We start from the raw sequence: 26,168 nt of genomic DNA on the forward strand, positions 1-26,168 counted from the left end.
ATAAAGAGACACGTCAGGACCCGTATCCACCTAGGTGAATACTTCGGACTGGATCTGCGTACCCAAACCCAACGGACCAGGAACAAACTAATGATCCTGTCTAGATACTTCCCCCGCGACGGTACTCACCGGGAAGCAGAAACTGGAAGGCCTCGGACTGGACTGCTACGACGTCGGACTACGAACTTCGGAAACTTCGGTTACAGGTGGGCCTCCAGATACTTCGGACCTTGCTCTCTCGGCTTGGGCTCTGGTCGGGACGAACCGCATTCCACACCGCTTCGTCTGGATGTCGGACCGCAGTCTCCGTCTCCTCCGTGGGCCTGAGGGAGACTTGAAGCAGAAATATCTGCCGGTGCGCAGTAGAGTTCCGTCACGGCTGCAGAGGGTCAGGGGACCTGCGTGGCATCGCCAGCGCGTGAGGAAGGGGCTCGTCCCTGTTCGGGCGCCATTATGTGGTAAATAAATAATTAATTACCGGTACTATTTTTGAATATATTAACAATAACAGATAGCTCAATAAATAAGAGGCAGGATCCGATGTGTCCGAGTTGAACAGGCTTTATTCAGGCAAAAGGGAAGGGACTGGAACGGGACAGCCTGAAATTAAATAGGAAGGAAGGCAGCTGCACCATTTCATTAACAGTGCAGTGTATATATAGTAAGACATTTCAAATACATTACATACAGTAGGCGTAACTTGTGACAAGCGTAAGATAAGAACACATGGGCGGAAACAGAAGGCGTGTACAGGGCGTGCACTGAGACATGTGATGTGAAACGTCATAGAAATGTCATGAGTGGGCGGAAACATGGAGGGGGCTACCTGAGAGCAGCTGGGACCTTTAACCTAGTGGTGCGCGCAAACGGGCAATGACGTGTTACTAGGGAGAACTGGGGCTATGACTTCTGCACTAGAAGAGGAGACTAAAGTCTGCGGTGTCAGGACGACATGTACCTATATCATATCTGGTATCTGGTGTTTGGAGTACATATTGATAGAATCTAAAAGTTATCAGGGCAAAGGCTACTTGACACTAAGACTGGTGCATGCATATATTCTGCATGTATTGCTTGTGCTATGAATCTTCTATGAATATTATTACAGTAATTCTCTTACATGGAGACAGAAAGACTAGACTATAGCTGAACTGTTTATGCGGTTCAGTAGCTTAGGAATGCAGAGAAGGAAAGCTGGACTGATAACTGGAAGCATAACATATTCTTGGCAGACAGGCAGGCAGAGCCAGGCCGGGCACCGCGCTGCGAGGCAGGAAGTAAGTGAAGGGTCAGGGATGCAGGTGGGGGCTGCATCGCTCCTCGGAGAGGGTTCAGGAGACTGGAGCTTGAATCTGGTGTCCGGGCCCTTTGAGGCCTAGAAACGGGGACAATGCGGTGAATTAACGTGCACACTGTAAAACGTGGCAACATAGGCCTGATACTCGTTGCTTTCACGAGAACTGAATTCTGGCATACTAGAGTTGGACACAACTATAATTGCGTCTTAAATCGATCATAGGGGGATATATGCATATCGATCATGCACATATAACATAGGATGGGGAACACGTAGGCACATATAACAAGGCAAAATATAATTTTCCACAGTATGTGAAAATGTTGTATGATGGTCTGTCAAAATCAATACCTGAGCTGAAGTGCTACCCTGTTAGAGATCCTTGTTACTTGCTAGACGGTATGCTGAAAGCATCTTTACAATCTTCAGAGTTATTAAAGAATGCTATTGAATTTGCAGTCCATTCTGGTGCAGTAACAATGTATTTGGATCTCATATACCCTGTGCACATGCACTATCAGTGCAGAAAGCAAGCAATAATTAAAATTAAATTAAAATTCCATAAACACCCGAAAAACACTGTTTCTGTTGTTTTTAATGGCACAAAAATGTGTAACCACTGATAACCACTGTTTTTAAGGTGTTGAAAAAACTGAAAAAACCCCACCTGAATCTACCAAAAATAGAAACTGAAAACAGGAAAGCCTACCCATATGTTAAAAAATGTACCTTCACTGGGCTAATGCCATCAATTCGTTAAGGTTATCCACTTATTCTAAGAATGCCATACAGTATGTCAGTACAAGAAATTTGCCTTTGACCCTGCCCATATACCATGGGAGGCCCGTATGTCAAAATTTACCTCAAGTATTTCAGAACTGCCATTTTATACTGGTTTGCTCCCTTCAACCTGCCCCCTCCACCCCAATATGCCATGGCTTCCCTCTCTGTGGCAAATAATTACCTCCAGTATGCCCGCATTAGCATTTTGCCTTGGGTTCCCTCCTTTGTGCCAAGAATTAAGTCCTGCGTCCCAGCACCAGCATTATGCCACGAGTGCCCCATGCTCAGAATTTCCTCCAGTATGCAAGCGCCATCAATTTTCAGAGGGGCCTCTATGCCAAGAATTACTTCTATTATGTCAGAGCCTGCATTTTGCCCTTCTTTATGGCAAGAATTATCTCCAACATGCCACCAGGAGCATATTTACTTGGGTGCCACCATATGCCCTGAATTCTATGGAGTATGTCAAAGCCAGTGGAAAACCCAGAATCCTAAAACAAGCTAACAAACTAACTCCCTTTTACTCACACCCTCTCTCATACTTACCCCCTCTCACATGCACTCTCCTCCCTCACTCAATCGAACTTGCACTCTCTCACTCACCCATTCTCACTCACTCACTCCCACTCACATAAACGTACTCATAGTAACTAGTTCTCACTCTCTCTCACTAACACTGGGCCTGGCGCAACTGCTGCACCATTGATGGCTACATCCCAGACTCTCTTCCACTCCCTCACATTCTCCATTTACTCATTTCTTCTCACACGCTCGCACTCCTTCACTCACTCCCTTTTACACACTTTTGCTTTTTCATACGCTCTAAAACTGATTCCCACTCACTTTTACTCTCATTGACACACTCAAATGAACGTACTAACTCTCAGTCTCATTCATGCTCAATCACAAACAAGTGTATGGAGAAACATTTGTTTTTCTTACCTTGTTTCCTTTGTTGGGAAAACGAAGGCTCCAAGGCAGCAGTAGAGCAGGAATCTAGGTCCGGACATTTGAATCGGCAAGCCATGATACTGAACAAGGAGTCAGCCTGTGCAGCAAATCTAGGTTGGAAAAAGGGAAGACCCGCGACAGTCCGTCTACCAGCTTATTGATCGGACTGGAATGACAGCCTTATAAGAAGCTGCTGAACCTGCCACTGCCCCTGCTGCTCTGTATGGCTTCTCAGTGGCCTCGGGAATGCACCGATGGGAGCCTTGAAAACCACCAGCAGATAGGCATCAAATTATGAGGCATGCACAGTAGGTCTGCTAAATAAAATGGATTGTGCCTGTGTGAGGGGATCGTGATTGTACTCTACCCCTCAGACATCTGTTGTGTTTTTAACAGCATTCTGTAGATGGATCGTGCCTCATTCCTCTCCTCCTCCTGTCATCAGGAGATTGGAGATGAGGCCGAGAGGGCTGACCTGATCACTGGCACTGTTCATGGAAACATGAACGTTGTGTTTCCATGAAAACATCAGTTAAATACTTAGCAGTTGTTGCTTTCGAAAGAAGGTAGGGCTACACATGGAGCCCCTGAAAAGGAGCCAGCACTATGGGTTACTGCACTCTAGCTCATGAAAGAAATGTTATGGCTCTGAATATGTTTTAGTGTAAATTGGTTGTTTTCATTTTGCATGAGGCGGGTATGATGATCACAGAACAGTTCGGAAGAATATGGGATTCAACTCTCTAGCAGTGATGTACCTCAAACATTGTTAAGTCACCAGAATGGGTCTTTCTTTACCCATATTGTATATTGCTAAAGCCCTCAATAAAAATTTGTTAAACCTAAAATATGAGCTGTAACCATAATTGCAATGATGGTATTAATCCTCTGTAAAATAAATATTTTTATTTTTTATTTTACAGGAGTTTGACTATTTCCTGGCCAAGAAATTTGCAACAGTAAAGCGGTATGGTGGTGAAGGGGCAGAGAGCATGATGGGTTTCTTCCATGAATTCTTAAGAATGTGTGCTCTCAGTGGTGTTACTGACGTGATCCTTGGAATGCCTCATAGAGGACGACTAAACCTGCTGACAGGCCTCCTTCAGTTCCCCCCCGAGGTATGTTTGCGTTCTTTTTTAATTAAAAGGGAGAGCCGAAAAATAAAATCACATTGATAGGGCAATGCACATTGCTTGCAAATCTTCGTGCTTACATGATGGCCATTTCCATCACCTTTATTGGTTCATACTACCTTCCTCTTAATTTCTTAGGCATGTTATCATAATTGGGACGGTTGACTTCTTTGCAGATTTAAATGAGCTTATTGTTGCCCACAAACTCCTTAGAGGCATGCAATAACTATTTTATTTATGCATTCACAAATATTTATTTAGATTAGCATAATACAGTCAAACATGCAATTCATACAATAATCAAACTGTGTTGTCAATGTTAATTTTCCTTATTCATTGTAAAAAATAATTCAATCAACTACATCTAAAAGGGCAGATTAACAATTCAGTTGTACTATCGTGAATTACGGTGGCATGTTTAATAAAAAAGGGCATTTAAAAAATGCATGTTCACTTATAACGAAAGTACAATTAATTATTTCATGGCAGTGTTTACACTTGGTGGGTGTTTAAAAAACATGGACATTTCCCTTTGTTTATAGTGATAAAACTAGTACACTTGTAACGACCCAACAAAGATAGAGTCCCACACGTAATTTAAATTCCTACATCATAGGATCTTCATTGATATTAGTAAACATTAGAATAACTCCCTACTGTGTGTGTGAATCCTAGAACATTTCGAGTGCAATATCTGTCCATAGAGCTATGTACACAAGGTGCCATTATCCATATGAGGTACAGCACCCTTCAGAGACCTACACAATTCCATCCAATTGTAGATTGATGTATGTATGCTCATACAAGTCCATTTAAAACTACATTGCATCATTTGAAATATAAAACCAAGTATAATTTGTATTGAGAGAACAATGGACTCTTACATATTTAAATTGCAAAACTGAGATGAAACCACTGCTGTCCATTTCAGAATTCAGAAGCTTCCACTATCCTTGATGCACTTTGCTTTCCATACCACACTTGTTTAGTACTTGTTCCACTCTTGATAGGAAGATTCTAGAACACCTGGTGGTTTTCACAGTTCTGTTTTTATAGAGATTTTCTCTCATGAAACCGTTTTGTACTACTTTATTAAACGTCTACAAATCACATCGATTGGGTAAAATTGTTTTTCTAACGCAATACTCAATTTATTGTTAGAATGCCATCACGTTTTATTAAGTGCCCCTTCTATCTGCATCTAAAAGATCCATTTCTCGATGGATTGTCTCTTAGATAGCTTTATCCTACCAGTTAGCTAACAAGACATTACAAGGCAAACCTAAGGCACACTCCACCAGAGGGAAAGCTTCTACCTCAGCTCTCCTTCACTATGTTCCAATGTCTGAAATCTGTAAGGCAGCAACATGGCGATCGGTACATACCTTCATGCACAAGCCGATGCCCAGGTTGGGCAGGCCTCCTTGCGGAATTTGTTTGCCTGATTGCAATTTGAATGTAATGATTTTTTCATGTTCTGTATACTCTGTTGCTCGTCTGCGAGGTTCTGGGTATGGGCTTGCTACTCTATAGATTGACTATTGATGAGTATCCACTGGATGAGAAGGATTAGTTACTTACCTGTAATCCTAGTCCTCATCCAGAGGTATACTCATCAACGTCATAAGCGACCCTCCCTTGTCCCCGGACGAGCATTACTGGAGTTGTTCTCTATTAATTCTCTTTATACTGAAGTGTCTATACTGAATACACCGTTGAAATGAACTAACCTAACTGTCACCAGTGGTGCATGATGGGAGCAGAGGGTCTCCTGCAGGTTTTAAAGGCACGGTAGCCTAACCCTTGGAAGCCTTAAGGGCAAGGTGTCAGTTTTTTCTTTGTTTCAGTATTGCTCTGCTATGCAGCCTAGAGGCAACTGCCTGCAATTACTAGTTTTCCTTGTGGCAATAAAGCATTGCTGAATGCAACTTTTCAGTGCATGTCCTCTTTTCCTTATGGGCTAGGAGGGCATTGTATTTTGCAATGCAACTTTATGTAATTTCGGCATTTTTGCCATTTTTTCATTTTTCATATATATATATATATATATATATATATATATATATATATATATATATATATATATATATATATATATATATATATATATATATATATATATATATATATATAATGTATTTTCTATATACTCCGGGATCCCGCACGTGGGCGGGGATTATTCATAGATTATGACTTTGATGAGTATACCCCTGGATGAGAACTGGGATTACAGGTAAGTAACTAATCCTTATTGCCACTGTGTGTATAACAAATGCTTAACACTGCCCTCTGATAAGCCTAACTGCTCGCCCACACTACCACAAAAGAGAGCATTAGTGTTATCTACTTTAGCCTCTGGGGATCCACTAGACTCTAAGTACATTGTACCTCATATTGGTATAGTATGTAGAGAGCCAGCTTCCTACACCCTCCATCAAGGGAGGTCTGGTACAAGTGTTCACAGACAACACCGCCGCCATGTGGTACTGCAACAAAGAGGGTGGAGTGGGGTCATGAACCCATTGCCAAGAGGCCCTTCGTCTCTGGAAATGGCTGGAACAGCAGGGCATATCCCTGGTAGTTCAACACCTGGCAGATTCCCTGAACGCCAGAGCGAACAAACTCAGACATTGTTTGAGCAGAAGCAATACTTCAAGTTCCTGAAGAATGTCAATACACCTCTTCTGAGGGTCTAGTTGGCAGAAATATGTTGACCAATAACCAGTGACACTTGGAAGCAGGGTGAGTTGACCTCTGCATTGTCTCTTCACTCTTTTTAATCCTGACCCAGGCATGCAAGAATAGAGTTGTATGCATACTCTGGAGTTAGTTTTAATCATTGCTATCATGTTTTGTTCACATAGTGCACGCTCTGCTAGCCTCACTACCATTTAGTTTTCCATAGGGCTTCTACGATCTTTTCGAAAAATCTGAAGAGCTCCTCCTTCATAGAGAGGGAGTTGTAGTCTGCACCGTGATCTGCTGTCACGATGCGAGGAGAATCCCAATGATAAAGCATGCCACCTCTGGTGGGTGAGGGATGTCATCCTAAAAAAGGAATACTATTATTCAGCTAGGATTCTCATTTCCTTTTAGACCCAGTCCTTTCTTTCTGTGAAAGATATATTAGTTGAGAGTGAACCCACAGGTCTATAAATCTCCCTTGGCCCTCCTTTTGTCCTTACTCTTCTGCTAGTCCCCTGACCCCCATTCAAAAGGAACTCATTGTTTGCTAGACTCCCAATAAGCTAAATAATGCATTATTTTTAGGTATTGCCTGCAACAGTGCATGTCTGCTTGCTTGTGAGCGATATTGTATGCAACAAGGGCCTTGGAGCCCGGCAATTGCTTACCATTTGCTGGCTTCATTGACACCCTTATTTTCTGCTTTCTGATTTAACAGTATGTTCCGACTTCACTTTCTCTTCTTTCCTCAGGGGCATGACACAAATTTATAGATTGCTTTATCTTTTTTTGTGTATCAATTATTTGTTGCCATTTTGGAACATTCCAGCATTCCAGCAAATAAGGCATTAAGTCGCACAACAATTTTACACACTGTCGATGATGAAGCAACAGCATCCACATCAAAAGGGACGCCCTCAATCGGGTGTCAAACAATAAAGTAATACAAACAATACACGATAAGGCAAACCTGCCCAGGAGGCTTAGACTCAGAACAGCAATAGGTAAGCTCAGCTTATAGCATAATAGAACAACGGATAGCATCCACAATGAACCCTCCCTGCTTGGGTCTTGATCTGGAGGATAGTGGATAGGAGTTACGTATAAATAACAAAAAATGCCAGTGTCTGTGTTACGAATGTGACCCATAAATTCTCGAGCTGCTGCATGCGATCATTTAATTTGTAGATTACCTTGTTGGACGAGGCCACATTGTTCATATGAGTCAACCAAGGTTTATGAGACAATGTTATAGATGTTATCATTCCAGTGTCATAGGATCCCTATCTGAGCCACCGCTAGGCTGATTGCAGTCCACCGATGGATATTGTGGGGCATTGAGTTTGAGATGGAATGTGTTGTGTAATATGGCTATCCTCCCTGTCATCGGGATCAAGACCCCAAAATCAGTTAAACTGAGTCCCACACTTTTCCCCAGTAATGCTTGAGCATGGGGTACTCCTAAACTGCATGGACTATAGCTTAGTACTTGGCATGACACCTCCAACAGTGGGAATACGGCAACATGTGGGATTAAAAGAAATATGCTGGGGACTAGTGCCATTGGTGTAAAATGTTATAGTAGCTACATTTGAGTTGAGCCTCCGTCAGTGTCCTATCATGGTTCTCTAGGATATGGGACCTGTCTCATCGGTAAAATCTAAACTGAATCCGGCGGACAACCAGTGAAGGAGAGAGGCACCAGTCGTAGTTGAAAAGAGGTCCTCAATCAAGGTGGATTATAATCCGGAAGAAATCCCTATGTAGCACTTTAAAAAAAAAGGATATATAGCAAAACAGGGTCTGAGTTAAGGTTATTGGTCCCTTAAAATGACCCTAAGACTGTGTTAATTGTAGATAGCGCCAGTACTGGGCTGATGTCAGGTCATTTTTTGCGACAGAGTCGGGAATGAGAGGAAATCCCCGTCCTGTATTGTGTTAGCTAGATGTTGTATCCACTGGGCCATCCACAGTCACCATTGTATTTCAACCCCTGACCCACACTCGCTTGCACCTCTATAGAGGGACACTATGGAGTTTTCAACAGGAAGTGAAGCTCTGGTGGTGGTGCCGTCAATGGCAAAGCCTCACATTTGGATCAATTAGTCTTGTAGCCTGAGATTGAGTCTATCACTGCCATAAGTGCTGGTATTGAGGCAGAGGCCTTTGAGAGGTTGACTATGATGTTGTACACATAGTACATGGCTTTATGCTCAAAAGCCATGTACTATGTACTGCTTGGACAGCAATAACAACGGGTCTAGTCCCCCATTCATTTGCAAAATGCAAGTATTTAAAGGTACCACAGGAGACCGATGCCGTGGGAGAGGTATAAATTGATCTGACCTTATCTATGAAGGCGCTGCAAGACCCATCAGCTCAATTACTTGAAACAAGTAGGTGCATTCCATGTGGTCAAACACATTCTCAGCATCCAAAAAGAGCAATAGTTTCTCATCAGGGTCATGTTTAGCCTGCTAAAGCAAAAGTGAAAAGTTCAGGAGGTGGTTAGTGGATGATTTTGCGGGGACAAATACCACCTGTGAGAGATGAGATTCATGAGTAGATGAGATCTCCTTGATGTGCTTGGTGAGTACTTTGTGCGTATCAAGAGAGAGAGAGAGGACTAGAAAGCTAGTCCGAGTCCCCGTAGTTTATATGTGTTATCAAAGGAGACTAGCTTAAATATGACCAATATTGTTAGGACTCTGATTAGATTTGTCATGGGCACCTCGTTGGTGAGTTCATGAAGCCCTCACCCACCAACCTGGTTGGTGGCATGCTTCATCATCGGGCCCACCCAGTGACACCTAATGTGTCCCGGGTGTGCTGCGACGCCTGATTACAGCGGAGCTGGTATTTTACTGAGAGTGCAGTGTGAGGTGTAAAATGAGGTGCGAGTTAAATCGGCTTGGCGAGGGTCCCAGTACCCGAGGGTAAATTAAATTTTAATAACTGGGCCCCCGTCAGCGGTTAAAATAAGGCTTGGGGATCTTTAAGGGAGGCGAGTTACTACCTCCTACATCCATCAGTTGGTCGACTTGTTTCAGCCAGTGCCTTAAACTAAATCTGGCTTTCCTCAGGACCTTTTTAAAAATAGAGTGTAGTGCAGGTTAAAAAGGAGTGTAATCCAGGCTATGTGTTACACTCACTAAGGTGTTTCTCTAAGTGTGAGAGGGGGGATTCCCTTCTCATATATGCCTGTACCGACAACATTGAAGACATAGACAAAACATGTAAGAAGAGGAGAGTCAAATAGGCGTCCTCGCCACATAGTCATATACATAGAATGCTGAATCTACAGTGCTCAGTGGGTAGACTACAGTCGGCAAAAGTGTAATGGCATTCGTGGTACCATTATTGTGATTATCGCAAATAATTGGGGGTGGTGTCGCTAAAACACGGGTATCACACATATGCATGAGATACAAAGTGTGATGGGGCGTAAGTAAACACTCTTACGCTTAGATTTTGCAGCCAATGCTTCCAGGAGTGAAGCGGTAAGGGGTTGACCCTGTAGGGAAATAATGTTGGCCACTGGGAGTTAGAGACCTGTAAGGAGGGAAAAGCGCTTACCCAGAGATTATTGCTTGGAGGTTGTCATACTCACAGCTTTTCTGGTCAGAGCCTGCCTTGTACCTGTTGCACCGTCCTCGTACTCCGGTAGAAAGAGCTGGAGTTTCTTGTTCGTTTTTATATGCTTGCTAATTGGATTAACTATCTGCACCTGTAGCTGGGAGTAAGAGTAGAAAGACTACCCCGGGTGTGTTCCTAGCTGTCTGCTCATGGGCGGTGGAAAGACACTAGTCTCTAGCACATGCGCGGTGCTGCTTGTGTCTATTGCGCATGAGCGGGGTTGAGACACTAGTTAGTGGAAAGACACTAGTCTCTAGCACATGGGCGATGCTGCTTGTGTCTATTGCGCATGAGCGGGGGTGAGACACAAGTTATTAGTGCTGTTGCGCGGTAGAGTATGTGTTGTGTTGAAGTATGCAATCTGCCACTATCAATAGTGCGGGCATGGAATTTCAAGGAGGTGCATTTAGCTCGGGCATAGTGTAATGAATCATCACAGGTTGCTGTAGGGGCGGGAGGCTATGGCTGGGTATGGCAACTAGTCACAACCCGATATGGGTTGGGCACGATTAGGGGTGGTAGCCTCAGTTGAGGGGGAGTTCATAGTCAACTGGGTTGAATGGGTACTAGTAAGGACCTCTGTATAGAGGTTTACGTCAGGATGTGACTGAGTTCCAAGGGATCGCATCGTTCAGGCCATTGATGTGTGAGGAAAGGCGATAGATCCAACGCTGTTCTTTGCTCATCAGTCTTCTTTCATTGTCTAATGCCTGCTCAGGGATTTGTTCGATGACTGTCCATGTGAGGTCATTGGGGTAATTAATGGCCATGGGTGATGAAGTGGTTGGTTAATTTACTGATGTTTTTCTTACACCTAATGGTGCTTCTGTGCTCAGTGACCCTAGTGCGTATTTTGCGGGTGGTCATGCCGATATAGCGGAGACCACAGGAGCAGGTGAGAAGGTAAATCACATTACGTGAATTACAGTTGGGTTGGCTGCGTTGTGTCCACACCTTGTTAGGTTCTAGGGTTAGAGTTTTGGTGTGGGTGGTTAAGTGACACACACTGCAATCATTGCAGGGGTAGTTTCCAGTTACTTTTGGTAGGCCCCATGCATTCAGAATGGTGTTCGGTTCTTGTGTGTTATGCGTTTTGGGACGGGTGTTAACTAGTTGGTCCTTCAAGTTATTGCTTCTCTTGTAAGCAAAACGCGGTATGTCCCACTGCCTCTGGCCAGAATTCAAGATCTTCCAGTTCTTCTTAATGAGTTTGGCTCCCTCATTGGAGGCTGTGTTGTACGTAGTGACGCAGGTGATCGGTTGTTCCTGCTCCTCTTTAGCTGTGGTTTCAAGGAGGGCCTCTCTATTCTGGTTCCTCGCCCTCTTCCTGGTTTTGGAGATGATGGCTGGTGGGTAGCCCCGGGCCTCCAGTTTCTTGGATGGTTCAGCGGACTGTTTTTTATAGTCTGCTATATCACTGCAATTCCTGCGTATACGTAAGAATTGCCCGAAGGGAAGGTTCTCCCTTAGCGGGCGTGGGTGGAAGCTTGTGAAGTGGAGTAAAGAGTTTCTGGCCGTGGGTTTATAGTAGGTTGTCGTGGTGAGTCTGCCATCTTTGACTGTTATATTTAGGTCCAGTAAAGCAAGTTGGTTTGCACTGATAGTGCTGGTTAACTTCAAGTATGGGTCCCTGCCGTTGAGCCAGATGAGGAATTGATCCAGGGTTGTTTGTGGACCCTCCCATATCACAAGGATGTCGTCAATATAACGGCGCCATGCGACAATGTGGTTGGCATAGGGGTTTGTGCTGTCAGCAATGTGCGTGCGTTCGAATTAGTGGACGTAAAGACCTGCTACGCTTGGAGCGAAAACGCTGCCCATAGATGTTCCATTGGTCTGGAGGTAGAGGGTTCCCTCATATTCAAAGTAATTTCCCTTTAGTGCCAGTGTGGCGCATTGGAGGATGAATTCTCTGGGGGTGTGGTAGGGCCATGGTGACTCCCTGAGGATGTCCCTGAGTACTTTTATTGTGGCTTCTTGGGGTAGGCTGGTATAGAGGCTCTCAATATCCAGCCCTACAAGAAGTTGGGTCTCAGTGTTAAACTCCATGTTGTTGATCACTTGTAGTAAGTGTTTGGTGTCCTTGATATAGCTGGGCGTTTGTTGCACTAGCGGATTGAGAAAAAAGTTGCAGTAGCGTGACAGGGGCTCTAAGAGCAAATTGATACCAGACACTATGGGTCTGCCTGGTGGGGGGATTTTGCCCTTGTGTACCTTGGGTACAGTGTAGAAGTATGGTATTTTGACTTTCTGGGGGCAGAGGTACTCTGCTTCTTGCTTGGAAATATGTTCAGAATCGCAGGCATTCTTTATTAGTGTCTGGATAGTGTTCTGAAGAGTGTCAGTGGGATCTTGTTCCAATCTTTTGTAATTTCTGGTGTCGCCTAACAGTCTGCGGCACTCTGTGTTGTAATCTTTTTTGTCTAGAAGGACAATACCTCCCCCTTTGTCAGCTGGTTTAATTATGATTGAAGGATTGGTTTTGAGACGTTGGATGATGTCTCTTTCATCTTTGGATAGGTTGTTGAAATCATTAGTTGGACTGAGATTTTCAACGTCGTTGTATACTGCCAACTCAAAAGTGCTGATCTCAGGGGGCACTGTGGATGGTGGCGGGTTGAAGGTGGATGTAGTCCTTAGGCCTGTGACATTTGGGTTCTTATTGGTAGGTTGGTTGTCCATTGTCGATTTCTCAAAAAAGGCCTTGAGTTTGAGCTTACAGAAGAACTCAGCCAGTTCCACGTGTAACTTGAATTTGTCAAGTCTGGATGTGGGGGCGAATGATAGGCCTTTTTCCAGTACTGTTTGTTCTAAGGGTGTGAGGGACGTGCTGGATAAGTTGAATACCAATGATGTTTGATTTGAGTCTGTTATTGTTTGCTGGTGCCCGGTTGGTCTTTGGTCTTCTGGCGGGTGTTGGAGCTCACTGGATTTTCCTCTTCGGCCCAGTGTACCTGCGGTTGTTGTTGGTTCTGTCTTCTCCTGCCTCTTGATCTTCGGCCCTGTCCTAAAAAAGGAATGTGGGGGCCGGGATTGCCCGGGAAGAGTGGCATTGGTCCCGGGGGATACCTGGGTGGGAATCCGAAATAGGGGTTCTGTGTGGGGCCAAAATTATGAGGGGCTCCATAGTATTGTCCTTGTTGGGCTCGTTCGCACATGTTAGGCCACCGTTGGCCACGTCAGCCTCTGCCGCCTCGTTTGTATGAGCCAGTGCTTGAGTCACTGGAAGCGGAACTGTCATCAGCCGATGAGTCTGAAGCGTTCGGGGTCTTGGGTGGTGGGGTGAAGTCATCTTCAGAGTAGGGGTATGTTTTAGCGTAGCTACATTTTTTAAGATCTTTGTCAAACTTCTTGATTTTTGCTTGTGTCAGATGCTCCTTGTATTCGTTCATTTCTCTGTTCTGATCATCGAGTTTCTTTTTGTAGGCAGTTAATGTAGCTTGAAAATGGCTTGCTGTTGCTTGGATCTCAATGACGATGGCATCAGAGAGACGTTTGGCTGTCTTGATGATCAGTACCATCCAGTCCCTGGTACAGTGCCAGGCGATCTGGGCCCAGTCTTTTCGGAAGGTGGGGTCATCTAGGAAAATCCTGGGTGCATTAGTAACGATGAGGCCCCTTGGCGCTGTGTTGGTTCTTAAGTAGTGGGCTAGGATCACTCCATGGAGGATAGTTCGTATTCTATTACGCTTTTTCTCGGTTAAGGTCTCCCAATCGGTGGTCTGGGCTATGGAGTTAGCAATATTGAAATCTGCTTGGAAGGAGGGGTCTGCGAGTATGTCACTCACATCATCCTCGCTGAAGGTGAGGCCATGGTTCTCCGTCATGGTCCTGGTTAGAACTCTCGCAGCTGTGCGCTGCCTAAGTATGCGCGTATCAAGAGAGAGAGAGAGGACTAGAAAGCTAGTCTGAGTCCCCGTAGTTCATATGTGTTATCAAAAGAGACTAGCTTAAATATGACCAATATTGTTAGGACTCTGATTAGATTTGTCATGGGCACCTCGTTGGTGAGTTCATGAAGCTCTCACCCACCAACCTGGTTGGTGGCATGCTTCATCATCGGGCCCACCCAGTGACACCTAATGTGTCCCGGGTGTGCTGCGACGCCTGATTACAGCAGAGCTGGTATTTTACTGAGAGTGCAGTGTGAGGTGTAAAATGAAGTGTGAGTTAAAACGGCTTGGCGAGGGTCCCAGTACCCGAGGGTAAATTAAATTTTAATAACTGGGCCCCCGTCAGCGGTTAAAATAAGGCTTGGGGATGTTAAGGTGAGTACTTTGGCCATCATTTTTATATCTGTATTGGTCAAGGAAAAGGGCATGTAATTGGTACAGAAGAGGAGTTTATGTCTTGGTTTCCATATGAGTGAGGTTTTCGCCCTGTGGAATTCTGGGAGATACTTTTTGGGGTCCGGAATTTCCCTAAACAGTTTTTACAAGTTGGGGATTGTAATGTGCTTAGTTATCTTAAATAATTTAGTCAGCAGCCCGTCAACTCCTGGTGTTTTAGGAGTGGCCATCCTGTCCATTACCTGCGCAAATTCATCATAAGTGATACCGCCACCCCCAAAATCTTCGAAAGTTCCGGTAGAAGCCTCATAAGTGTTGTCGTGGTCTAAAGTGTGAGTCTAATGTTGAGTGTCCAGCACGTCTGAGGCATACAGGCATTCATTTCAAGAAGACTCTAATCGATTGTCTGGCTCGACGACGAGAGATTCATCGCTAAGCATCCAACACACTCTTGATATCTTCGGAGAAGAATCCGACCAAGAAGTGATCGAAGCGTCCACAGCAGAAGAAGAAGCCCTCTACGTTCCAGAGTCTGATTCCAAGGTCGATCTGGAGTCTGAAGATGTGCCTCAGGGACAGTGTTCCATTAGTACCGAAGTCCCTTGCCCCCTAAATCCTCTTCCAAAACTTATAAGGCCTCTGCACCACCTCTGCTTTCTGGCCGAGGTCTTAACAGAGACTAGGTTTCATACCTTGTCTCGGCACAGAAACAAACCGTTAAGCCTTCCGGCTCAGGGTCGTGTCAGCCAAAATTACCTTCGGATCCGAAATCATCAGGCTCCAAGGACAAATCTGGTTTGAAACAGAAATATGCTTTGGAGCCGAAACCCTCCATTTGGAAACAAACACTTTTCAGAACCATAACATTCTAAAGACCAGGCGGTTTCGACGCCGAAATCCAAGGACCATGTTCTGGAGCCTCCAGAACTAATTTTAGACTTTCCCTAAAGCCAAATTGGATCCCAAACAAAATAAAAGTTATATTAATCCTAATTCTAGACATATTTTGGCTAAAAATGCAGCAAAACACAAGCTTCCTACAGAGGACTTCTGAGAAGATTCCCTTAAAGAAGAAGAAGGACATGGCTGCTAGCCCTGTGTATTGTGAACCACAACCCGCTCCACCTCCACCATCTTCTTCATTTTTATTATATTTATTTAAAAAGTATTTTATAGCCCGAACAAGACCCCGGAGGGTATCAAAGCACTTCACAGTAGTGGAAAGGGGAACAAAGTAGGGAAACATAGAGGTAAGAGAGGCTAACATGTTGAGCTAATAAAATTGTACATAAATGCGAGCAAGATATAACTTGATAAGGTAAGACACTATTTAATAGGTAAGGCAAAGAATCATAGACAACAGGTGATTTAAAAAAAAAACTAAAAACTGACATTTAGAAACAGACGAACCATGGTCCAATTAAGGCAGGAACTTGGTCATTAGGATTGTTTTTACTTCCTGTTTGGATGCAGCAGTGTAGGGGATTCTGCGAATTTCAGGTGGGAGAGAGTTCCAGGTTATGGGTGCCGCTCCAGAGAAGGCTTAGAGTCTTGTTTTCTGTTTGCAAAAAGTCTGTGGTTTGAGTAGCCATGAGTTAGCACTTCTGGAAGGTCTGCTACCACCTGATAATTCCAGCTTTTGATCCAGGTGTTTTGAAGTGAAGGGCTTTGGGCGTCAAACAAGCAATCTTTAATTGTATTCTTGCTTCGTAGGGTAACCACTTTAGAGATCTTAAGGCTGGGGGAATGTGCTAATTTCTTTTTGTGTCAGTGATCAATCTAGCAGCGGCATTCAGTGAAGCTCTATGCGGGGCTAAGGTATATTTGGGGAGGCCACAGAGCGTTGCACTTCCATAGTCTAGCCTAGGTAGGACAAGTGCTTGTACCACCTGCTTGAAGTCCTCTTGCGGGAGGAAAGGTTTTAGGGTTCTAAGAGTCCGTATTTGGTGATTTGCACCCTTGCACATCTTACTAATATTTTTATTCATGTTCAGGTGTGAGTCCAGGGTGATTCCAAGAGATTTTGCTGAGTCGATGATAACCGGGGAGCAGTTGAAAGTAGTGAGATGTTTCATCCAGAGGTCAATCTTGAGGGTGTGCTTAGGAGAGGAAATGAGAAGGAATTCTGTTTTGGCGGTGTTCAGCAGGAGATGGTTTTTAGTTAGCCAGTTTTGGATAATCGTCAAGGATGAGTTGAGCGAGATGAGGTCTTCAGAAGAATTGATTTTCAGATAAAGTTGCGTGTCACCCGCATACATATGGAAACAAATGTTCATGGAAGAAAGAACATTCACTAGTAGCTCCAGGAAAAGATTAAAGGGTATAGGAGACAGGGCAGAGCCTTTTTTGACCCTCATGGAAACTGCAGATGGATGGGATAATTAATAATTGAAGATCCATTACACATAGCACCTCAGGGATCTCCACATACGGATCCAGATGTGGATCAGAGTGATGATGATACCCACTTGCTTATGGAATGATTACACCATTGACCCTCCAGTAGACAATGAGCCAAACCTTTATCCTGCAAAACCATCACCACCAAATGATGATATAGCTTATTAGCAGCTCATTACCAGAGCAGCAGAGTATCATGGGGTATTAATACATACAGAAACATTCGAGGAAGACTAGGGTGCTAGGTGGCGCACGACCAAGATGGCCGCACGCCTGTGAGGCTCTGGACACTTGGCTATTTGATTTGTCTTTTATCCTGATTGATCGACCGCAGCTTTCCACCACAGAACGGGAATAGCTTACTGAATCTGCCAACTGTCTGTCGCTCTAAGCTCAACTTCTAAGAGCGTCCGCCGGCGCTGCTATTGGCTGGGGAAGCGGTGAGAACCTGTGGGGACCTGCGTACGGCTGTGCAGGCTACGAGAGGGTCGAGGCTTCCCACGCGGCACTTGGGCCACGCGGCCAGTGCTTTCGCCTCGCCACAGACTACTGCCAGCACTGCCGGTGGCCTGACCTGATGCCGCAGAATTCGCGCCGGTGACATCCAGATTCCTGGCTCCAAGACGAGACAGCACATGTAGTGAGGCGGACTGGGCTCGCATGCTTTCCCTAGCGCGACGCTCATTTTCCATAACTGTTCTCTGAACCCTCGGCTCCCCATCAGCGTGCCGCAGCTCCCGACATCCCGCCCCCCCTCCACTCTGTGCATCTGCTGTGCCGCCTCCGCTAGAGCCTCCTCAGGGTTTGAGCACAGGGGACCTCCACACACACTAGTCTGCTGACATTGACTCCTGCCATTGTTTGTGATCGCCGCCAGACGCACATTACCGCCTTTGATGGGGGCCTGTGGGACCATTGAGACACCAGCCGGATACGCCGCCGCACTAGCACGGATTCTATGAACACCCCTGCCTGAGCCTCAGCCCTTTACCAACTGCTGCCCAATACCTCGGTGAGGGACACCTGGACCGATCCTACGAGCAGCTCTGCACGAGGTTGGACCGAGGCATTACCCCCTGTACTTCTGCAGAGTGCTGCTTGCCTGCTCCACTGAGGTTACTATCTGTGCACCACCCTAGCTGCACTGCTTTTGGAATCTGCACCAAAGACTGACTTCTTGGCCCTTTACAGTAACTCCCTTGCTCCATCCAACCTGCGGCCGCCAATATAATGGAAGCTCCCCGTCTGCCGCCTTGCAATATGCCAACCCTTTATTTTCTTCTCTGCTCAGATCAAGCTTGGCCTCCCTCTCCTTTATCGCCTCAACGCCGCTATTCCTATTGTAGAGGAGCACAACTGCCCTCCCCTCTGTGCCAGGTCACTCTACCCGCTGCGTAGACAACATGGGGAAGCCTGAGGGCAGACAAACCAAACTCCCCTTCGATGCCAAGAGATCTGTCACGCGATCTTGCACTCAAGATTCAGATCCATCGGCTACCATGCCCTCCTCCGTCCCTCCGCCAGCTCCGGAAGACGAGGTCAAATCCCTACTACTGGACATGCGGTGCAGCCTGACTGACCTCTCCACAAAAATCGACTCAATGAGCACGCACATGGACTACATATTCCAAAAGGTGGAGAAGCATGATGAGTGGATCAAGGAGGCAGAGAAGCGTATTTCGGATACGGAGGACACCATCTCGCAGATGACCCGCCAAATGACCCAGATGGATAGGCACTTAAAAGTGATCGCTGCCAAGAACGAGGACTTGGAAGCTAGAAGCCGGTGCAATAACATCCGCGTTACCGGAATTCCTGACAGCACAAATACTGGCAGGATGGAGGATTTCCTCGAACGTCTCCTACGCACCACCTTTGGAGCAGATGCCGTCTCATCTCAGTTTACAGTAGAGCGGGTGCATAGATCCCTCGGTACACGCCCAGCTCCGGGAGCTAACCCGAGGCTGATTATAGCATGCCTCCTGAATTACAGAGACCGAGATGTTGCGCTGAAACTGGCCAGAGATCACCAGAACTTACAATTTGAGGGCACTGGCTTCTCAATCTATCCGATTTCACAATGGCGGTGCAGGAGGCATGCCGTAAACTTCTTCCGGCTAAGCAAAAACTCTGCAAACTCCGGAATGAATATGCTCTGATCAAACCAGCATGTCTAAGAGTCACCTACCAGGATAAGCACCACTTCTTCACGAATGAACCGCAGGTGGATGATTTTCTTCGCACCGTCAAAAAGAACACCCAGACAAGGGACTCTCTGGATCGCCTCTCCCAATCGCCATCACTGAGTGCTGACTGAACTTCATCGTTTTGTCACTCTGGCCGTAAATTGCCTTCCTTTTTTCCCCATGAAGACCCTCGTAAGCCAGTTGCAATTTGTCCTCCTACTTCTGAGGCACACCTGACCTGCCGTCAACACTGCCCCACTGCTGGGAGATCTGGGGAGTGGTGTCAAGTTGTATGCACCCTCTCTGCACCCAGCTGGTTTCAGACTATGCCGTCCTATGCTCCTCTCTCAAACCACAGATAAGTTCTGAATTTGAAAGCATAATGACTGTATCATCTCATTGTTGTGTGCTATCACCTTCATAATGCTTATGTTGGCAAACTGTTTCCCAACTATTGGTGCCCCTTAGAAGTTTTTTTTGTTTTAAATGTGTTATGTGGATGTAGCTGGAGGTTGTTTGATCACTGCACTATGCGCGCCTCGTACACTCCCCCTCTTGACCAATAGCACTGGGGGAGGCACTTGTTGCACACTGGCGTACCCCCACATGGGAGATCCCTTAGATCACTCTTGTTGCATAATGACTTTTTCCTTATTGCACTGTTGCAATGTGTTAGTTGTGTTAGGTGATGATGGTACTGCAGGCACATTTGGGGTGCTGCTGTGGGTGGGGGAAAGGAGTCGGGTTTATGCTCATTGTTTGTATTATTGTTTTTTAAACCTATTGACAGGCACAGACTCTGTTCGACGACACGCATGGTATTATGTTCCCCGCATGCCACTTCCTAACCTTTATAACGTTGTCCTTCCTGTAACAACACGCTGAACCCCTACGTCTTAATCTCATCTCCTGGAATGTTCGGGGCATTAGGGACCCTCGGAAATGCAGGCAAATCATCTCCTACCTGGACAGACATCATGTACACATAGCGGTCCTGCAGGAAACCCACCTTGACCCATCCCGCTCTTCCACATTTGCCAGCAAATGGGCCATGACATGTGTCTTCTCCTCTTACTCCACATATTCCAGAGGAGTGGCAATCCTGGTCAAGCACAACTCACCCTTCATCCTGGGGGACATACAGCAGGATCGCATTGGGCGCAGCTGTATACTCTGGGGAACGCTTAAGACCCAGTCACGTTAGTGTGTAGCTACGGCCCAAATACAGATGACCCAGATTTTTACACCACATTATGGGGTTGAATTCTGCAAATAGGCTCTACTCCTATTATTTAGGGGGAGACTTCAACTCTGCTTTTAATCCGGTGATGGACAGATCTAATCCCCTCCCCATTCATTACACCAAAACACAGGCAACTGTACAGGGACTTCTCACAGCTCATGGGCACACTGATGTCTGGTGCCATCTCCTTCCCGGAGAAAGGGAGGGTACCCATTATACTGCCCTCCATGCCAGACTGGACTACTGGGTGGTTTACCGGGGCACTGTTTCCTGGACTGAACATGCCACCCACCTCGCCAAGACTTATTCAGACCACGCGCCAGTGCTCATAAATATTGCTCCACCTGACATGAGATCCACACCCCGAATGTGGCGGCTTGCTCCGGAGGCCCTACTTGACACAATGTTCATAGCAGCACTAGGAGAGGAAATCACCTCCTCCTTCCAGACTAATATGGATTCTGTTTCTTCGGTGGAAGTGGTGTGGGAAGCTTTTAAGGTTACAATACGCAGGACTTGCATGGCCAAAAGCTCTGGGGTTCTGGGCGATCTGCGCCGTACCCTTCATAAACTTGAGATCAAACTCAAACAGCTAGGGACTGAAATCTGGGGTACTAACTCAGGTCAAAACCTTTCTACATTTAGAGATGAACTCACGGAATATAAGGAAATGACCGCATCCGAGGCACACTTTCCCGGGAAATACTACATAGCGTGCAGGATACGGGGAGGGCGAGCGCCCAGGCAGGCAATTAGCGCAAATGGTACGGCACCCTAGATTTGCCAATTATGTACTCGAGATTAAAGACCCGGAGGGAATACAGCACAACGAGAGTCGGGACATTCTGCGCACCTTCACTGACTTCTATGCCACATTGTACAGCACTTGCAGAACCGAACCCCCTGACTTTCTGTAGATTTTTTTAAAGCTTATATAGCCCAGCTGCTCCCCCTCCTTAAAATCGTCTTTAATGAAGTGCTGGAAATTGGCTGCCTGCCCCCCTCCATGCGATTAGCACTGATTTAGTCCCTGCTTTAGCCTGGCAAAGCGGCAGACTGCTACGACTCATATAGACCCTTTTCCTTAATTAATACGGACACCAAAATCCTTGCAAAAATCCTAGCCAATCGCCTCAGCCTATTAATGGACAAGCTGGTGCTCCCCGACTAGGCTGGCTTCATTTCTGGGCGAGCGACCTCGCATAATCTATGCACACTCTTCTCCACTCTCCATACGATAGATCCAAAGATACCCCTTGACGCTGTATTCCTTGACGCCACAAAGGCGTTTGACTCAATGGAATGGGACTACCTCTTTGTGATTTAACAAAACATGGGCTTCGCGCTGGGATTCATATCTTGGGTTTGCCTCCTCTACACTGAGCCTGTAGCCAAGGTCCTTATAAATGGTCATTCATCATCTTCCATCCCAGTATCCCGCGGGTCTCGACAGTGGTGTCCGCTATTGCCACTCCTATTCCCCATGGCGATTTAACCCCTTGCAGCTAAAGTCAGACAATACCATCAAGATAAGGCCCTCCGCTGCCCACTCTGACATATCCTGATTTCTCTGTACGCGGATGATATCACGTTATACGTCAGAGAACCCCAGACGAACCTCAATCCGCTGCTCTGAGAATTTGTGAGATTTGGGGGTCTATCTGGGATTCATATAAACTGGTCCAAACCTCAACTCTTCCCCCTCACCTTCTCAGTCAGGAATTTACCCTGGACTTCCCAATTGAGTGGTGCCCTGACGAGGTTAAATATATCGGTATCTGGATATCCACAAATCACGATGAATTGATGCGCCTTAACTACGGCCGTACCCTAGATGGGATAAGGAACAATGCTACACGTTGGATCGCTCTCCTGTTATCCATTGCAGGACGCATAGCCTTAATTAAAATAGTTATCCTTCCTAAACTTCTTTATCTCTTCACAAACGTACCCTATAACCCAGGTAGGGCTTTTTTTTCGATGCTCCGGACAGAGCTTATTCGCCTAACTTGGGGAGGTAGGTAGCCCAGAGTACAGTGGGACACCCTCACCCACCCCTACGCGCAAGGAGGGTCTGATATTCCCAATTTCGAACTCTATCTGCGCGCAGGCCCACTATGCACATTTTTGGTCCCCACCCCCCCCCAGATACATGCCTCAAGTGGCGGCCACACAATGGCTATCAGATCCTATCCCATCTTCGCTGCTGGTACTAACTGTGTGGAGGCTCAGACCCCGTTCACTACCACTGTTAGTGCGTGGCAACATATTGTTTCAAGAACCTGGGCCCCTATGCTATACTCACCTTTGCTTCCCTTGTCATACCACCCGAAGGTGCCGGTTCTACTGGAAGAAGTATTTAAGAAAAGCCTAGCTAAACATGAGATTAAAACTTGGGGGGACCTCTACTTCCAGGGCAAATTCCAAACCTCACAACAGCTCTTCACCGCGCTACCCCCGCCCCCATAGATCTTTTTTTATATATCCGTTTGCGGCAGGGATTCAAGGAACACACTCCTTCCTTCCCCTGTGAGGCACCATAAGTTGCCACACTTCGGCTTTTACTGGCCGGGTATGCAGCACCTCATCTAGTTTCGTCCCTCTATCACTCTTTGTACACCACTCAGTGCATTTCACAAACCCAAACCACCTCCAAGGATAAATGGTCTGTAGAATTGAAGCTAACTATAACTGAGGAGCAGTGGACTTATTGGTGCGGGCAAACGGAACAAAGCACATCCACCAGCCTCCTCCGGATCCTCCACTATAAATACTTACACTGTACATATTTTACACCTCCCAAACTCTATCACCTTCACCTACGCGATGTTGATAAGTGCGATTGATGTGGGGCTACAGGGGATGACTTCCTCCACCTGACATGGGACTGCGCTGTTGTGCAAGGGTATTGGCTTTAGGTATTGGAAGACCTGGAACAGATGACATTGCTATACCTCCCACACACTCCCCTTTTCGCCCTTCTTGACTATACCGCAACCTTAGCAGTGCCGTACAGAAAATTTGTTTCATTCAGCCTCCTTCTCGCCAAACGCCGTATTGCATGCCGTTGGGGCAGAGGTCGGGCACCCAAGTTTAAGGACTGGATCCGAGATATGGTATTCTGGCAGGACCAAATGTACGCATTTGCTGAACTTCTCCCACTTTCCTCTCGGCCTGAGACAATTGGGGACCCCTCACAACATATCTGCTCACGCACCCTGTTTCTGATTTTGATGACACACATCCTGACACTGTGGCAACCACCTGTGCCCCCCAGGCCCTTGACAGGTAGATACGCGAACCCCCCCTTCCCTGAACTCGCCCTATGATTGAATGCTGCTATTATGTGTATTTTGTGGTCTCTCTCATTATGTTGTCTCTAGTGCCCCAATGTATAGAACATTCGCTCACCGTGTTTTACTGGCCTCAGATCAACGTTGCTGGTCTACTGTACCTATTTCATATAAGCACCTGCACTGATACTCTGTCTGTACTTTTGTCTGCCTGATTTGTATTTTTGAAAAAAGTATAAATAAAATAATTTTAAAAAAAACATTAGCGGAAGACATTCTAGATGAAACACTTGAGTCCACACATAGGTCAAGTCAAACACTCCCTTTGCTTAAAGGCATGTTACGACATGCAAACAATATCTTTAAATACCCTGTCAAAGCATGTGTTTTACCTCCAAGGGCAGATAAAAATGTAAACCCTCACCATCCGATCCTGTGTTAATCAAGGGACAAATTACCTCTTGACTCTCTAGTAGTGTCCAATGCTTGCAAAAGGTGCTAACTTGCAAACCTCTAGTTAAAACCTCCCCCAGATAAAGAATCCAAACTTATAGATGCCTCAGGAAAATTAGTAGCTGTTCAAGCCGCTAACCATTGGCGTATCACAAACACACAGGGCCTACTAGGTATGTACGACAGGCTACACTGGTATGAAATGGAGTATCTGCTCCAATATCTCCCAGATAGACACAAAAATTAGGCACAGCAGTTAGTTGAAGAGGGGAAACTCATCTCTAACTCCTCAATAAGATGTGCTTTAGATGCAGCTGACACCGCAGCTAGGGAGATAAATACCAGCATTCTCTTTAGGAGGCATGCATGGTTTAGGATCTCAGGGTTTACGCCTGAAGCTCAACCGTCCATTTAAAAAAAAAAACCTTTGACAAGGAACACCCGTTTGTTCCTGTAGTCGTCCAATCCTTTGAAAAGATGAAAAAGGACACTGAATTGGCAAAATCCATGGGAGCGCTCCAGTCCCCATCCATTAGAGGCTCCTTTCGCAGGGCAGGGTCCAAAAAACATTCTCAGACCCAAATGCTTCCTCTTACCAAGTCAACAACCAATCCTTTTCCTCTAGAGGTTTTTACAGAGGAGGATATAGAGGAAGCAATTCCAAAGACAGGGGTAAAGGTGCCACACCACGTAACACCGCTTCCCCTAATAAGCAGTGACTTGCCCATACTCCCCCCCCCCCCCCGAGGGGGAAGATTTCAACAGTTTCTCCCCATTTAGCAAACTATTACAACCAACTAATGGTTGCTAGACCTTATCCAACATGGTTTTTGCCTAGAGCTCACCTCCAATCCACCACACATTCCACCTCACATTCACAAATTGTTGTCAGACCATTTGGAGTTACTCAAACAAGAGGTGCAATCTCTCTTACAAAAGGGAGCCATAGAACCATTTCCTTTTTAGTACCAAGGTTCAGGGGTTTACTCTCTTTATTTTCTAATTCCCTGTTTCCATTCTTCTACTCTTCGGTGTCTTGGTCTCCACCCTCTTAACCCAGTACACTTCCACTGCATGGGCATAGTTGTATACATCCTTCATCTTCTGGTATGCTAAACCTGGGGTATCCAAAATGAATTCCAGCAAATACATCCAGATTGCACATAGTCTCACTGTCCCACATACACACTGCACGCACATTCTGTCAGTGCAAGCGTCTGGGCACTACACTGATGCTGACACTTTAATTGAGTGGGACTAGAAGGCAACACTCCATCTTTGTTCGCCCTAAGTGTGGCAGGGTATGCTCAGACGTGAGTCCCTTGCTCACTTGGCAGTGGATTCAAGATAGCCTGGCTGATGAGGATTATTATTCCGAAACCGGTCCCAGGATGCTTGTTTCCGGTCCATGGAAGACATGGCTTGGCAGTTTGGGCTGGACTGTTCCCATGAGGCACAGGGTCAGACTGATTTGCATATAGCCATGTCTGAAATGGGGTGGCTGAGTGGGCTAAAGAATGGTGATGGATTAAACCCAGATCAGTTGACTGGGGGTGATTGTTTGATTTGCTCAAACGCTCCGTCCATCATCCCCTTTTGTATCTCTTTGTTCGCCTTAAGTGTGGCAGGGTATGCTCAGACGTGAGTCCCTTGCTCACTTGGCCACTGGATTCAAGATAGCCTGGCTGATGAGGATTATTAATCCAAAACCGGTCCCAGGATGCTTGTTTCCGGTCCATGGAAGACATGGCTTGGCAGTTCGGGCTGGACTGTTCCCATGAGGCACAGGGTCAGACTGATTTGCATATAGCCATGTCTG

General features: G+C 45.9%; 1 protein-coding gene across 1 annotated transcript in view; it reads left to right on the plus strand.

Moving 5' to 3' along the window:
* The window catches only part of DHTKD1 (dehydrogenase E1 and transketolase domain containing 1), a 1,484,612-nt gene that overhangs the window by 347,565 nt on the left and 1,110,879 nt on the right, over positions 1-26,168 (plus strand). Inside the window, exon 4 of the mRNA XM_078674167.1 lies at positions 3,955-4,149. Coding sequence (XP_078530293.1) covers positions 3,955-4,149 — 195 coding nt within the window. The remainder of the gene's footprint in view (positions 1-3,954; positions 4,150-26,168) is intronic.

This window comes from Lissotriton helveticus, chromosome 1_1 (genome assembly GCF_964261635.1).
Source record: "Lissotriton helveticus chromosome 1_1, aLisHel1.1, whole genome shotgun sequence".
NCBI classification, from domain to species: domain Eukaryota; kingdom Metazoa; phylum Chordata; class Amphibia; order Caudata; family Salamandridae; genus Lissotriton; species Lissotriton helveticus.